The sequence below is a fragment of the Micrasema longulum genome, unplaced genomic scaffold, assembly GCF_059751315.1.
Source record: "Micrasema longulum isolate JH-2025_06_02 unplaced genomic scaffold, ASM5975131v1 h1tg000544l, whole genome shotgun sequence".
Taxonomy (NCBI): domain Eukaryota; kingdom Metazoa; phylum Arthropoda; class Insecta; order Trichoptera; family Brachycentridae; genus Micrasema; species Micrasema longulum.
In genome coordinates, this window is record NW_028277740.1 from 1 (window position 1) to 16,536 (window position 16,536).

At 29.7% G+C, this 16,536-nt stretch overlaps 1 protein-coding gene across 1 annotated transcript in view; it reads left to right on the forward strand.

Annotated features, from left to right (window-relative positions):
• Positions 1 to 11,781: 11,781 nt before the first annotated feature.
• The window catches only part of LOC148280766 (sodium- and chloride-dependent glycine transporter 1-like), a gene marked incomplete at its 5' end in the record, with an annotated part of 63,233 nt that continues 58,478 nt past the window's right edge, over positions 11,782 to 16,536 (forward strand). The window contains one exon of the mRNA XM_088227844.1: positions 11,782 to 11,968. Coding sequence (XP_088083970.1) covers positions 11,782 to 11,968 — 187 coding nt within the window. The remainder of the gene's footprint in view (positions 11,969 to 16,536) is intronic.

Sequence of the window (16,536 nt, forward strand, 5' to 3'; positions counted from 1 at the left end):
TGTACTCTAAAACTATGTGATTGTACTGTATGTTTCCTGAATGAAATAAAAAAAAACTCGTTTTTAACGTTTAATCAATAAAAAAAGGTTTTTTTTATGGATTAACAAAATTTTTGAATAATGACATTATGAATTTAAAATGGTTGATTAATAGTGTGTGTCATCACTTTATGCAAATACTTCGCAGAAATAATACTAAAAAGCATTTTTTTCAAATAATAAGAATATTAGAATCAATACACTAGAGTGAAAATTAATGAAAATACTTTTTATAGAGCGCTATTTCCAGTGAAATAAATTTATTCTGGATTAAAGCAAATACCCCTAACTTCACCATTTGTATTGACATTCTCAGAATAATGTTGTTTCTCAAACAGAAGATTTACAGATGGCTAAAGTACTCGAGGAAATAAGCTTGAAATTAATTTGCTAATGGATTTGGATGTTGTGGCGTAAAGCTTAGCACATCCTATGCAAGACTTTGCATTAACAGGAAATCACGAAAACGTAAAAACTCACATGAATAATATAAAATAAGTTGAAAGGAAATGAGATTCTAGGTTATGTTATTAAAACGGTACATACAAATATTATCCCCTGATGCAGAGGGGCACTTTCTTTACCTAGATGCTACTTTTGAACAATTTACCCGGGGCATGAGACGACATCCGTGGGTGAACTTTTTTACTTGCCCATACTGTCCAGTGATCTCTCCTGTGTTCTTTACTGTAAACATAGGGAAACTATTCTACTTGACTGAAAAGCCTTCGGGTATTTTACATAACTAAGTCAATTGCAGGATGCTACATTTAAATGTTAAAACAGACAGTCATAAAAATACACATAGCTACGTATGTATACATATAATTACATGGAGACTAACATTTACGAACCAGGGTTACTCTTGTAATGTACCATTATTCCTAACCTACACTAGTTCGGAACTTATTACAAATAACCCATGTCAGAACGGATCTCACAATGAGACGTTCGATATTACAGTGACATGGTACCGTTTGATGACTATCCACTATTACATGAAATGTATACCCTGATAGTTCGAGGCGTGCTTCGTAATCATACATGTCTCAGAACTACACAACAATAAACGGGATGAAAAATTCAATTGCCTCTTGAATCGTGAGACTGTTCACCTTACCTGTATGACAGATGATCAACATTATTAGCATTTGATTTACCACAGCAGTGCCATATGCACTAGAAGAGGAAACGGTTACATTCTGAAATAATTATATCACCTTTTTTTCCTTTGCTTTTCTCATTCGATAATAAACCCACATCAAAAGAGATAAGTTTACATTTTAACAATCTATATAATTTATTAAAAAAATATTCGGTTAGAATATTGAATACCAACGAATTATGCAATTGAATATGTATTTATTTATTTGATCTTTTACAGTTTATGCATGAATTTTTTACAGCCTTGTCGGCCTCGAGGTGCAGTGGTCAGCGCGTTTGCCTAGCATGCAAGAGGTCTCGGTTTCGATTCCCGACATGGTTGACTTAAAATATTAATTCAAAAATATGTTTTTTTTATTAATTATTAAATTATATTTAAAAGTAAGACTTATCATCTTACCTTCATGTAACAAAAAATGATCAAGATACGCTGCGATTGATCTACCAATGAGAATGATGACGATGGTTACTTTTTATATTAAAGATAATGCTCCCTGACTGGGGTGTCCCGTGCCGAGGGAGACATTTTATATAATTTTAAAACATGCCTCATTAAAAATTATTAAATCACAATCTAGAATCTAGAATCGGGTTGTGGTCCTGTGGCTAGTGTCTCGGACTCACGGACCAAAGGTCTGTGGTTCGAATCCCACTCTACCCCAACTTGATTCCCATTTTCTAATAGTGAGTTATTTACAACTCGTTGAAAATGGCCCTCAAAATTAAATATTTGGGTAAATCATAAGAACGCAAATATGTCTTTTTTTAAAAATAAACAAAAAAAAATCTCAAATACATGCAAAAATTATAAAAACACATAAAACTTGCAAATAAAAGCACTGTAAATAAAAATATGTTTCTATCTATTTGGCCTGATCCACTCATCAATCCATGTATTTATTATTTTAATCATAAACATTTCTTGTATACCCATGAACAGGCATGCTTTTGTGGGATTTTTTGTTTACTATTTTTACTGTTAATATGTATTTCATTGCTATGTAATTATCCCTTATTTTTTTAATACCCCGTTTTACCTCTTATAAAAATATTTAAAAAAAATGCTAGTGAATAATTTCGGTTGATTAAATTTATGTTTTTCTAATCAGTCCTTAAGAAATTACATAAACCACTCATAATGAATGACAAGTTTTTCTGGAATCAATATCAAACAAAACAATTTTATATTAAATACCTTTAACACTGACCTGTGCGCATAATATCTCATTTTTCGTAATATTATTAATTTATATGGACGTTTATCAGGTCAAGTACGCACATTGTTTTTCATAATCAATGGGGAATATAACAAAAAAAACTTATCAATGATGCCTACTGAAAACAAAAGATAACACTTCATTGAGTGGGTGGATAGTACAAAGATTATAGATCTTTTATTATTTACTTTGTATTCAGGTCAAATAACACAGCGCTGGTGCCTTGCATAAGAAACAGATCGATACGTGGATTTGTAATACTTTATTGAATTGATAATAAAAATATTTTGCAATCTAATAATTTTCAACCTCAATAACTTTCAACTTCAAATAAGTGCTTGGCATCCTGGAATACTGTACCGGGAACAGGGTGAACGGTCCACTAAAATTGAACGTAGTTATGCAGAAGCGCCCTTGAGGCGATTTTCACAAAAAATGGCGATATATAAATTATCCAACTATATATATATATAAAGCAGCCAGCTACAGAAAGGTGGAACTGGGATAATAGCACTTTTGTGAAATGAGTGAATAATCAAATCTACACAACACTTGGAATGTTTTTAACTTGGACAAATTATAAATAATGCAAGCATTCGTTTTTTTTATAACTCAAAAAAGAATTTGATTGTGTATTAGACCAGGTTCGATGACTTTTAAAATCTGGCACACCACAACCAAAGCATTTTGCAGAAAACAGCCAGCCCTAGTAAAAAAATGATGTATGTTCTGTCATTATGTGTTGAAGATATATTATTTTGTATTTATATTAGGTTACTAAATTGTTAAGAATCACTTAATTCATTATATAATTAGAAATCAAACACTGATTTGAGTCTACTGAACACTTTATTTTATTTTTACAAATATAAACAAATAAAATAAAAACTTCGTGACAATTGTTTCGCCTTATTAGGGTATTTTCAAACGAATGGACATTTGTTCGTTTCATTCGACGACATTCGTTTGAAAATACCCTAATAAGGCGAAACAATTGTCGCGAAGTTTTTATTTTTATATGTTTATATTTGTAAAAATAAAATAAAGTAGACTCAAATCAGTGTTTGATTTCTAATTATAAGTTTAAATATGGAGTTCTACAAAATAAACACCAAATCAATCAATACTTAGCATATTCAAGACCAAAGTACTACAGGCGACCGACGCGACGGAGTCTAGTCAATAAATCTTCGATCGTATTTATGTATGCTTAAAAGTTAGCCCGTGTTATGTTTTATATTTTTAGTTTATAAAACCCTTTTCAGTTTTCAACATTTTGGATAACTTCACTTTAAATATTATAAACATAATATAATGTATGTATTATTATGTCTTAATAGTGTATTATGTTAACTATGTAACTTTATTTTTAAATTTAAAAAATATTTTTTTATAAAATTTTTATATTTGATAAAATGTTAATTATGTTTAATGTGTAACTTTTTCTTATTATATAGTATGTTTAATGTAAAAGCCCCATGGGCGTCAACAGAAAGAAAAACAAAATAAATAAAAAATAAAATAAAATAAATACTTAATTCATTTGTTACAAAAACTAAAAAAATAAATAAATGATATGTTAAAGGAATTTTGGTGATTTTTTAAAGTCTGACTGACCACATAACCTAAAATATGCATGTGGCAGAAAACAGACAGATTTAATATTGAATTATACCTCATTCAAACTTTGAATGTATGAAGTGACATTGGCGGGAAAACGAATTCCCACGCGGGTGCGGGCGAGAAATAGCGGGGGCGAAGCCCCAGGGCTTCTACGATATGGTGGACTGTATTTTTTTAATTTTTTAAATATATATGGTGAATATCTTTGATATGCGGTATGCAATGTCAATCAGTCACAACTCCAACAAATGAAATGGATCAGGAATGGAAGCCACTAACTTGGTTCGTTCTTGATGGAATTGCGATCCGACTGGTCAATCGCTACGCTACCAACGCTAGGATAGGCCCCCGATCTGGAGCTGAACACTGGTGGTTGGTGAAAACAAATGGTGATGCGGCACACGTTTAGCGAAAAAATATACAACACGAGGTCTTGCTGTGGCGGGTTATCAAGGGATACTGGAGGTGGGAAGTGAACAGTTGTTGTGGGTAAAGGATATTGAAGTGTAACACAGAAGATATAAGAATCGGGTTGTGGTCCTGTGGCTAGTGTCTCGGACTCACGGATCAAAGGTCCGTTGTTCGAATCCTCACTCTACCCCAACTTGATTTCCATTTTCTAGTAGTGAGTTATTAACAACTCGTTGAAAATGGCCCTCAAAATGAAATATTTGCGTAAATTATAAGAACGCAAATATTTTATTTAAAAAAAAAAAAAAACAATAATTGACAAATGCATACCCACATAATTCGCAACCAGACATTCTGTATTAAAACATATTATTTTATTACAGGTATTTTTGAATGAACGAATTTATAAAATTAAAATACTTACTTATTTATTCGCTTTAGCTTTATTCAGAGAACTAAATTTTGATGATTTAATATAATAAAAATAAATAGAAAATTGTAAGTCACTCTTCAAAAAAAAGAGCTAGACTCTTTTTTGGAAAGTTAGTTAAAAAATATTAGTAGATTGAAATAGGAAAAAAAAACGTGTATCATTTATTATATATTAAAATATATAATCAAACAAGAAAAAAAATCCACTGCATTTATCCACTTTAGTTTTTTTAAGACTAGATTTCTGGAGATATTAATCTTCCCATCAGCATCTATACCGTAAAATTTTGTAATGCTGTCTGAGTTTTCTGCAAATTGATGCCATTTTTGCGATCGACACTATTTTTAAAAGGTGATTTTTACAGTTTTTTGTATAAAAGCGGCCTGGCTGTTTTTAACAAAGTATAAGATTGATCTTACTGCATATAATACAACAGTTCAAAAAACCTTTAAAATCAATATTTCATTTCTACCCTGCCAGGAGTTGAACCCGGGAACTAAAGAATGGTTAATACTTCAACCACTTCCCAACGAAGCGGATTTATCTTCACCGTTGATTTCCTCATTTAGAATTTTTACCTAAGAGCAGCTATAGAGTCGAAAACACTCGTCGATGACAATAAGCTGAATATTCTCAAAACGTGATTGAATGTATGGTTAAACAAATTCTGGTAGGTTAAAAAATGTCTAGATTCGTGCAGTTTGTGTGGCTGAGGGGGTGCTGCGTTGGTTTGTGCATGTAGAGTGAATAGACAGTTTAATAATGGCTAATAAGTATGAGAATGTTGATGGATGCAAAAACTTCATTTTATGTTTATATTTATGTTTATTGTTATATTTTTGTTAATATTTATATTTATGTTCATGTTTATATGTTTATATGGTAGAATTGGCTCTGCACTTTATAGCCATTTTACTGGAATAAAAATTAAAAAAAAAAAAAAAAACAAGACCGAAAAAAACATGGCATGCCCAAGTCGAAGAGCTTAGTAATCAACGTGCGTGCATGAGAAGATGTATGAATGTGGAGGCAGCGAGGTCTGTTTGTAAAGACAGAGTGGTGTAGCGTTCTATCTTCTGTGCCTAGTTCTACAGGGAAACGGCGTGGTGGTTTACTGTCAAAAATTGAAATGTTTAAAATAAAATAAATAATTAAGGTAGCACTTTTATACACATTTCAACTACATAAATGTAATAAATTTATAATTCTTAGGTACCGATTTACTTAAATGAACTATTTTCTAATAGATTATTATATCTGCAAATTATTAACGATTTTCTGATAAAATCAGCTTAGTTCCTCGCTGTTTGCGTGCTATTTTTTTTAAACTAATATTAATAATTTAACATTATTATAACAACAGAGATAGGAAATATTTTGGAAAAGATAACATGTAAGTCTAGGCATTTAGACTAAACTAGGTTGTGATATTGACTGGTGTAAGTGGCCACTTAACACACTGTGTAGCATTTAACATTTTGCCTACGTTTGATCATTTATATTTCTTCAATTTAATTATAAATATGAGGATTTTTCTTTTAATATGTCAATTGTAATAATTCCAGTCTACAAACACTTGGACAAATTAGATTTATTTCAATCCTTATTCATTTTCTATTATCAAAAATAACTAACGAAAATAAGGATTTGCAAGAAAAGCATATTTTTAAGTACTTCTTCTAATAAGAATACGGAATATTTTTACGCTCTCGGTTCAGTGCTAATCTAAGTAAAGCTTTTTGTTCGATAATTTAAGCCGAAGTCTGATCTTCGAGTTGATCTCGACTTATCCTCCAGCAAAAGTCTATTCTACTCGAGAAGATGAAGCCAAGATGCTGAACAGTAACAATGTGCTTAGATAAGTAAAGGGTGTCCTTATCATTGTTATAAAGTCAACGCTTTCACCCTGAATTGGTTAGGATTGGGTTGTATCGGACGCTCGTTCCTTTCTCTATTATTGTTGATTTTGGAACAGGTACTTTTAACCAAATTCTAAAAGTTTTTAAAGTGCTTAGAAAGAAAACGAAATAAAATCGAAAACACTTTTATCGATTGACATTTAAATAACAGGATATTTTTTTATGTTAGGTACGTAAGACTATTGTCACCTTAGAGTATATAGATCTGGTCACTTACTTTACCAATAAGAAAGTATATAGATATAGAGTACTCATGTTCTTTTTTTCGCGTTCGAAATAATCAGTAAATCTCTTGAAATTAATTGGTAAAAATGCAGCGTGATTAAAATTTGCTTTGATTAAGTAACAATTGGTGATATTTGGATAAAATAAAATACTTTATAAACTATCGAAAATATTCCAAATTACTTTTGTAAATATACAACCATATTATTATTGTCCCATTTTAAATTAAAAATCAAATTAAATTGACGTTTGGTCTCATTGGTCTAAATACATCATAAACAATAATTTATCAAAGTGAATAAGTTAAAAAACAATAGACAAAGTGCATTTTTGATAACAGACTTATTTTAATAGAAATAGTAAAGTAAACAAATAAATCATCAGATCATAAACAACGTGTTAGTAAAAATAAATTAAAATTAATTAAGCACTTAAATTATTCTATTTAATAATATTAGTTTTAGTCAGTATAGTTTTTTAATCGATTTGTATAATATAAGAAAATAATAATAATCTTTTTTACCTCCGTTTGTACAAATAAAATATATATATTTTTTTAAAAATGACTAATCGATTATTAAAAATTAAAACCAATTTTGTCCACATAGTTAAATTTTAAAATACAATCAATATGAATTGTAACAAACAAAACAACAACAAGCTTCTTTGTCAAGGTTTACGTAACTAATGAATTGATTCCTTTTTATTTTATTTCTATCATGTTCACTAAATACTACACGTGGACCCAATAAACCAAGTGGTTTTTTTTCTTACACGGGTGGTAATCTGATATCATTATTTTCGAAGTAAGACAGGGGAGGACTAAAAAAAATATTGTTTATTTGGTTATTAATTATTGTTTTCTTATTATGAATCGCTTTTTTAATTTCTAAGATTTCTAAGTTGTCTAATTTCAATATTTTATTTTCAACATGAAGAACCTTTAATCCAGTGTGATTGAAGTTATGATTATTTTCTATTAGATGATTTGCGAATTCAGAAAAAATATTATTATTTAATCATCTTAAGTGTTCTTTTACTCTAATATTAAAGTTTCTTTTAGTTTATCCAATGTAGATTGAATCGCAATCATTACAATTTAATTGGTATATTCCAGATTTATTATATTTATGGACTTTGTCTTTGTGATTTTTTAACAATGTTCCTATATTATTAGTTGTGTAGAAAGCCGGTTTGATGTTTGATGGTAGGGAATTTGATAATTGTTTAGAAAAATGTCATTTATAAAAAGAATCCGCCTTCATTGTTTACGTGGGTTTGCTTTATTTACTGTGGGAGTTGAATATAAATATTTGTTTATAAGTTTGCGTTTTTGTTTTTGATTTAATATTTTATCAATTAAGTTCTCATTATATCCATTATTATTAGCAATCTGTTTTATTGTTTTAAGTTCTTTTTTAAAATTTGTATCATTTAGTGGAACAATATATTAACTTTATATTTCCATATCTTCGTCGTTATTATACTACAGAAAGTCGTAGGCCAAAACATCACAATTAAAACATATACATGTACATTGATACATGATAATTATTGTTACATAGTTCACAAGTAATTATAGCGGTCGGCAGAGGAGCTCATGCTCGCATTCATATTTAATACGGTCTTAAGCAATTTTTTAGGCTTTACTCATAAACTTGGTATAAAGTTACGCCTAGGCATAGTGGTAGAATACGGAGAGCTATACCACCCTCGAAGTGGTAGAATAAGAATGGTGTTCGGTATTGTAATTTAATTTCAATTAGATAGGTGTTTTGTTGTTCATAATAATTATAACAACCTGTGCCTCGATTATAAACGATATCTTCATCTGTATATATCGAGATGGAATATTTAACTTCTGTACTATCTGTATCTTACCTCGGAATGTTCTATCTACTTGTCATATTGACATCATATGATCGAAACAAGCCAATAATTGACCACAAACAATTAGTCCGCGTTCCTTACGTCAATAACATTAAAAATAGTTCTAATTTATACATTAAATATGCTTCTGTGAAGTGCCCACTTCAAAGCGATTATAAACTCCAATAAATCCCAATTCAAGCAAAAGAATCTTGCTTAAATATGATTTTTATATGACTTTTAACCATTGCCAAAACGATATACTTAACGATCGTATGCATTTATATACTGAGGTAGTACTGAGCGATTACAAGGCCGACTCTCAAAACGTTCTCTCAGAAAGCTGGTAAAACAGATGGAAAAAATATAAAAACTAAATTATTTTTTCAGTGGTAACTTTCTAACGCCTAGATAATAGGACATAACCTAGCGACATTATTTTCTCATTTAGGCGTTCATTTTATTAAACTGACAGTTATGTTGAAATTTAATTCAACTCAAAAATTGACTTATTTCTCTCTCATATTTTTAATAGGACTTCAAGAAAAAATTACCAACATCAAAACGATTAAAATTTTAAATAAATCATAATTAAAGAAAAAATTGCTCAGTGAAACAAAAAATTTGACACTTTTAATGCGTAGATAAACGTATCGAGGGGTTCTAGACCCGTCGGTATAAACCGATGTATCCACATCAAAACTTGATGGTGGGGATATCGGTAGCATATCTCTGTAGTCGGTCGGGAGTCTTTTATCTTCAACTATGACGTCATACTGAAGGTATGTCATTTAGAGCGTGGATATGTGTACCGTGACGTACGCCTACCCTTGTTTCATTTCGATGTACCTACTCAAAACTTGAAGGTCGGGGGTCGGTAGTATATATTTGTAATTGCTAGAGGGAATTTATCTTCAACGATACCGTCAAGGTGAAGGTACGACGTCTTTATTATTCCATCATAATCGAGGTCCTGGGCCATTGTTTTTTTCTATCACAGCTCTTGTGGCTGTGATCTTGAGCGTAGTAGCTGCAATTTCATACCTTGATTTTTTCAAATATATTGCTAAAGTGTTACAGTACTAAAGCAGTGGTAACATTGTATTAATGGTTGACAGTACTCTATTAGTCCATAATTTCGTATCAACAGTTGCTCAACAGTGTAATTATAATAATGTATGAAAATGATTTTTAGAATCTACAGAAGGCTTTGCCTTAGCCATAGATACCAACCACCCTGGGGTAAACTCCACCATAAATTTATTTCATTATAATTTACAATTTGAGTCTGAACAGACCCTAAGAGTTAAAAAAGTTTTACCAAGCTCAACTTAAATCGTGTAATAGTATTAAATGTGGAAATTTCAATTTAACGCCATCAAGTATTAATCCACCGAGTTAAGAAAAGAAATTTGGGGAATGTAGGCTAGGTATTATAAGTTTTAGACTTTTGCAGAAATTTACAGATATTTCGATTACCTCTAAACTCGAAGTATTACACAAGGAAATCCTATTTTCCACGAATTATTAAAGATTTAAGAGATAATCTATGACTTCGTTATGCATAGCTGTAAGAAAAAAAATGTGAAAAGCACTTCAGGCTCACTTAGGAAATTAATTAAGTTTACAATATTCTTCGATTGGATATATTGTAGGAATAAATTAATTTCCAATTTGTGCATTTTTCACATAACACAAATCTAATAAAGGTAAATTATAATTATAAGTCACGTAAATATTTTCATGTTTATCATTATTTTACTACTTGGGAAGTACCGCTTTTCGTCATAATATTGTCTTGTGGGTTGACTTAATGATTTCTCAAAACATATTAAACGAGAATGTATTTTTACTATATTCATATGATGGAGTTGAAACATGAAATAAAAATTCTTCTTTTTCGTTATCCCAGAAAAAGATAATTAGAATATTTGCAGAAGAGAATCGTCTACCCACACCAATCCTAAAAGGTTGTCTTTGTAAAAAATATTATTATAAGGTAGTTATTTTGTAAGTTGTAAAGTAGAATTATTAATATTTATATTGAACACGCATAGCACGTTTTTACTGCAAATAGAATGAGCTTCTTTGCTGATATTAATTTCTTTGTGCAACTACATTTTAATTGTTGATTCATTTGGTGTTAATTTTGTTGAACTCTATTTTTAAACTTTTAATATTAGAAATCAAACACTGATTTGGGTCTACTGAACACTTTATTTTATTTTTACAAATATAAAAATAAAAACTTCGTGACAGTTGTTTCGTCTTGTTAGGGAATTTTCAAACGAATGTGAAGATTATATAGATAACTATGTAAGGACAAAGATTATATAGATAACTATGTAAGGACATTCAATCCATATAATCTTCACATTCATTTAAAAATGCCCTTACAAGGCGAAACAATTGTCACGAAGTTTTTATTTTTATATTTGTAAAAATAAAATAAAGTGTTCAGTAGACTCAAATCAGTGTTTGATTTCTAATATTATAAACATTTTAATTATACTAATAAAAATACTTTATTCGTATTAATATTCTAGAATATAGATGAAGAACATTTCGAAGTTCATTTTCAGTTAATATAAGTCAGGGCATTTACAGGGCTTATGACCTGTCATTGGCTGGTTTAAGTCGCCAATCTACACACTGTGTAACATTCTCAATTTCAAAAGAAGTTGCATCCAGTTCTCGTTTACAAAAATTTGGATATACTCAAAATATTGCTGATACTTTATACAGTTTTTTAAACGTTTATTCATAAATTTTACCAGCCAATGACAGTTTTGTTTTATATTTAAAATAATAATAGGTGAAATGAAATAAAATGGTAAAAATCAAGTAGCGTGTGTAAAGAGATTCTGCTTTTCTCTTTCAGAAAAATTCTGAAACCGGTTCAGTAAAGTCTGATGGCGGGGCTGGGGTTAAGGGGGCTGGGGTAGATACGGAGGCAAGCAGGGGAGGATGGAGCAACCCCATAGAGTTTGTGTTGGCCTGCCTGGGGTACGCCGTGGGACTAGGGAACGTCTGGCGGTTCCCCTACCTGGCTTACCGGAACGGCGGGGGTGAGTATCACAACAAAACAACATGTCATTGTCATTGCTTACTTATGGTTTATCTATTTCGCCTATCCATTTTTTACACTTCCTTTTTATTCTTCTGTTTGACGTTCGCTCTTAATGGAACATGTGGATATCACCAGACGCCTTCGAGAGAGCCTGTTAGCAACACTGTTGCCTCTAAAACCTTTTCTTATGAACGGTGTATACCTTTAGCGTCTCAATATTTATTTTAAAAAATGAAAGTAGTGTACATTAGAATACTCGATTTTGATAAAATTACATTTCTTTATAGTGATTTTATCGGAAATTGGACCGGAACTCTCGTGATTTAGACAAGCAATTTAGCCATACGACGAGAATAAAAAAAATACATTCTCAAAGCATGATTATTAAATCAATAAATATTTTAAAATATGATCATTATTATTTAATAAAATAAGAGATTTGTATTTTTTTCTACAATTATTGCGTAGGGATCTGAACACTTTCAGCATGGGAGAATAGAAACATATTCCAGTTACTTTTGGAAAAAAACTGCACTCAAAAATATTTGTAAACAAATACAGAATTTAACGCTCGAAGGACTTTATTACGATATATTGATACCTTAATTCTTCACAATAAAAATGATTAGTCTTTATCGACTTTTTTTATTATATTGAGTTTAAATTTTATATTAGCCATAGAGATTTGTAAAGCCGAATTTAACCAAAAGAGTCAAATAGCCGACATAAATTATAACAATGAGCTCAATTACCGTTGTGAATTATAGCACTAAACATCGTAACTATAAAATTCACTTTCATTTTTGCGATATTACAGATAAAATCTATCCCACTCAAAGCTATTAAAAAAACATGTATGTTACTTCAGTATACAGTTACAGGAAACAATTTTTACTTGACGCATGTTACTTGATAAGTGAGAAAAATAAAATATTCCGTTTCATTTGATATTACCGATGGAGTGAATAATTATAGTGAGTTCATAGGTAAGTTATAAATTATTGAATATCGAATCGGTAGATATTCGTTATATGAGATACACCGTAGGTAAGTTTCTAATCAGCCGCATACCTCAATGTATTAAGTTAATAACGTGTGTACGAGGCACATGACAGAAACTTAGATTAAGTACGTAATAATATACACCGAACTTTGATAGCTTGAACGATACATACACATATATAATACAAAATATGTTTTGATTAATTATATTGTGTCCAAACAATTCATTAGTAAGTAAAAAACAAATTATTTACATATTTAAAACTTTACGAGTCGCAGTGGCAAGGAAAATGTCTGTCTCCCTGTAGATATAGGAAAAATAATATAAATCTTTTTAAAATCTTTTTTAAAACTAAAACGTACACATGTTCTCTTATACACTCTTCCCCTAACCACGATAACCTCCCTCTTTTATGAAGATTAACCTTTACGGTAGATTGTAGAATACGTCTTAAATTTTTGGTTTTATTTCATTGCATTAATAAAATGCCCATGATCTCGAATCTATGTAAGTATTAAAGGTACTAATTTTAAAGTACAGGGCTAGTGCTTCAAACATTCTTGTAAATACAATTTTTTACTTTCTTTTTCACACAATTTTTTCTTTGTTTTTGATGTGTATTTTTTTTTTATTATTATCTTTTTCCGAAATTAATGTTTCAAATATTTTTGTGTACCAGATATTATGTTATTATTTTATATATACTTACTGTAAACTAATTTTTATTATTTGTTTTTAACAATTATTTGTTAATACTATCTTTTTATACGTATAAGTATATATATATTTATAAATATATATTTTTGTTTAAATTCTTTACAAGCTATTTACAATTAGCTTTTTAATTCAATTACTTTTCTTATATCCATTTTTTTACTTTCTTTTTTACTATGTAAAGTTTCACTTTTTCTTTTGCAAGGCAGTATGCTTTTTATTGTTTCTACATGTATACAAAAAAAGCGTTGTTTATTTTTTAAATTATTACTTACTATGTTTGTACTTACCTAAATATTTTTTGTAAATGCCCCTTGGGCGTATTGTAAAATTAAAGAAATAAATAATTTTATTTGATAAAGAAAATTGAAAACACCTTTGTGTTATTTATTTTCCAGTCTTATATTTTTAGATCCTCTTGTTGCATAGTTATGAAAGAACTTATTATTTTTTAGTTTATTTTGAAAATATCTTGAAACTATTTCTTTAATCATTTTGTTTATTTCATTAGCAACATTGAATTTGATTATTTGATCAATTGTTATGATATCTAGAAGTTGAATCGTTTTCTTAACTTTTGTTCGTCTCCCACATCTTAATATTATCCTCATCGCTTTGTTTTGTATTATTTGGAGTCTCTTTAGATCTCCTTCATTACTTAAATATAAAATACTGGAGTAATAATCAATGTGGGGAACGATAATACTTTTAAATATCAGCAGAGAGGTTTTAATGTCTAATTTATTCCTTATCCTTCCTAATAAAACTCAAACATTCTGAAAATCATCAAGGAAAATCCAGTCCTTAACGCCTCTCTTGAAAATAGGTTTTGTCCTTGAGAGCTTAATACGCTCATCCAAAATATTAAACGTTCTCGGGGTGCTATAAAAGAGAGATGTCTCTGAGCAAAAGTCGTACGGGTTTTGGGTTTGACATAATCCGTGCTCTGGGAAACCTTCGTACAAACATTTTGCTGAGATTTCTCTTTATTGTTCGACCAGAAGTGTGTAAGTGCTTCTTTTAGGTACAGTTGTCTCATATCCAGCACCTTCATGTATTGGAACAACTGTTCTGACGAGTATGTTGGAGGGCACCGGAATATAATTCTAAATAATATTTTCTGTGAAATTATTAAAGGCTTATGTCAAATATTTATATAATATTTTTAAACAACAAAAAACACATTTGTATGATTATAACAATTTGTTACGTTCAGATATTGTTAATTTATTATATGTGAACACAACACAAATAAATTAAATTTTAAAGAAATATTTTTTTGAAATGGACAAGCTTTTATAATTTAATTATATCAATTCAACTAATTATTACAATAACAAATAAGTTTACAATTTAATAAAATAATTAGCATAAGGGACTATTTGATTTAACGAATTCAGTAATTATCCTCCGATAATTATTAAAAGTATTGGTTTAAGATATCAATATTAGCTCAACCTTCTACATAATTGTGAAATCTTAAACGTCGTTTAATCTCTTAACTAATTTATTCATTTATAAACGCTAAGAGGGCTCTTACAATATTAAGTTAAAAATGTTTTTTTAATTATTTTATTAATTTTTCACGCCCATAAGGCTTTTACATACATGAAAGATATATAAAATATGAGTATATAAACAACATTAAATTTAAAAAATACAATATAAAGCAACAAAAGATAGAACAGTGTTTAGAAGTAAAGTTGGTATAAAAAAAGAAGATGAGTATATAAACAACATAAATAATAAAAAAAAAGCAATATAAAGAAATAAATAATAGGAACAGTATTAAGAAGTATAGTTGTATAAAAATAAAAAGATGAGTGTATTAAAAACATAAATTAAAAAAAATACAAAATAAAGTAATAAAATATAGAACTGTGTTTAGAAGTTAAGTTGGTTTAAAAAAAAAAAAAATTAACGATGGATATTTTTTTTTAATAAGCTAAAGAAATGCAGTTAAAGGTTTAAAGCAGCTAGGCACATAATGTTATAAAATACAAAATGAACAGAATATTAAGTTCTATTTGATATTTGAGTTCTATTTATAAAGTATTATAGCAATTATAGACCAGTATTTGAGATGGGATGAACAAATTGAAACAATAACTGCAAAAATTAAGCGCTTAATACATTTTTTCATCCCACTTAGAAATATACTTAAAGTCCCGGACTTGAAACACCTATACCATGCACTGGCAAATTCTGTGTTGACTTACGGTCTAATTGGTTGGGGAGCTTGCACAAAAACCGCCCTTGAACCTGTAGCAATTGCACAGAAATCTTTAATCCGAGTCATTTAAAAAAAACATTTTGTTACCCAAGTGACTTGCTCTTCAAAGAATTCACAGTACTGAATATTATTCAACAGTATATATTGAGAACGGTAGTGGTTACACACATAAATAGAGACATTTACCCAAGCGTCAACCACAACCATAATACAAGATACTCTAATAGGGATCTGATACTAAGTGAAGGGGTCAACACTGTTCTGGCATCAAGAAAACACTATTACGTAGGCAAAAAGGTCCATAACCTTTTGCCAGAATCGTGGAAAGACGGGAGCGTTGTCAAGTTACGGAAGGTGTTGACCTCGCTCTTTCATGACATTGGTCGTAGGGAGTCAGAAAAGTTGATGCATGCCACGGATTGGAGAACTTTACTGGATGTCAAAAATAAAATATAAAAAATAAGAAATAATTAAAAAAATATATATTATAGATGACAACCATGAAGTTTCGCATAAAAAAAATTATCTTTGTTTTTATGAATGTATGTATGTGCATGCGCATGGGTGTATGTACGTGTGTGTGTATGTACATGTGTATATATGTGTATATATATAT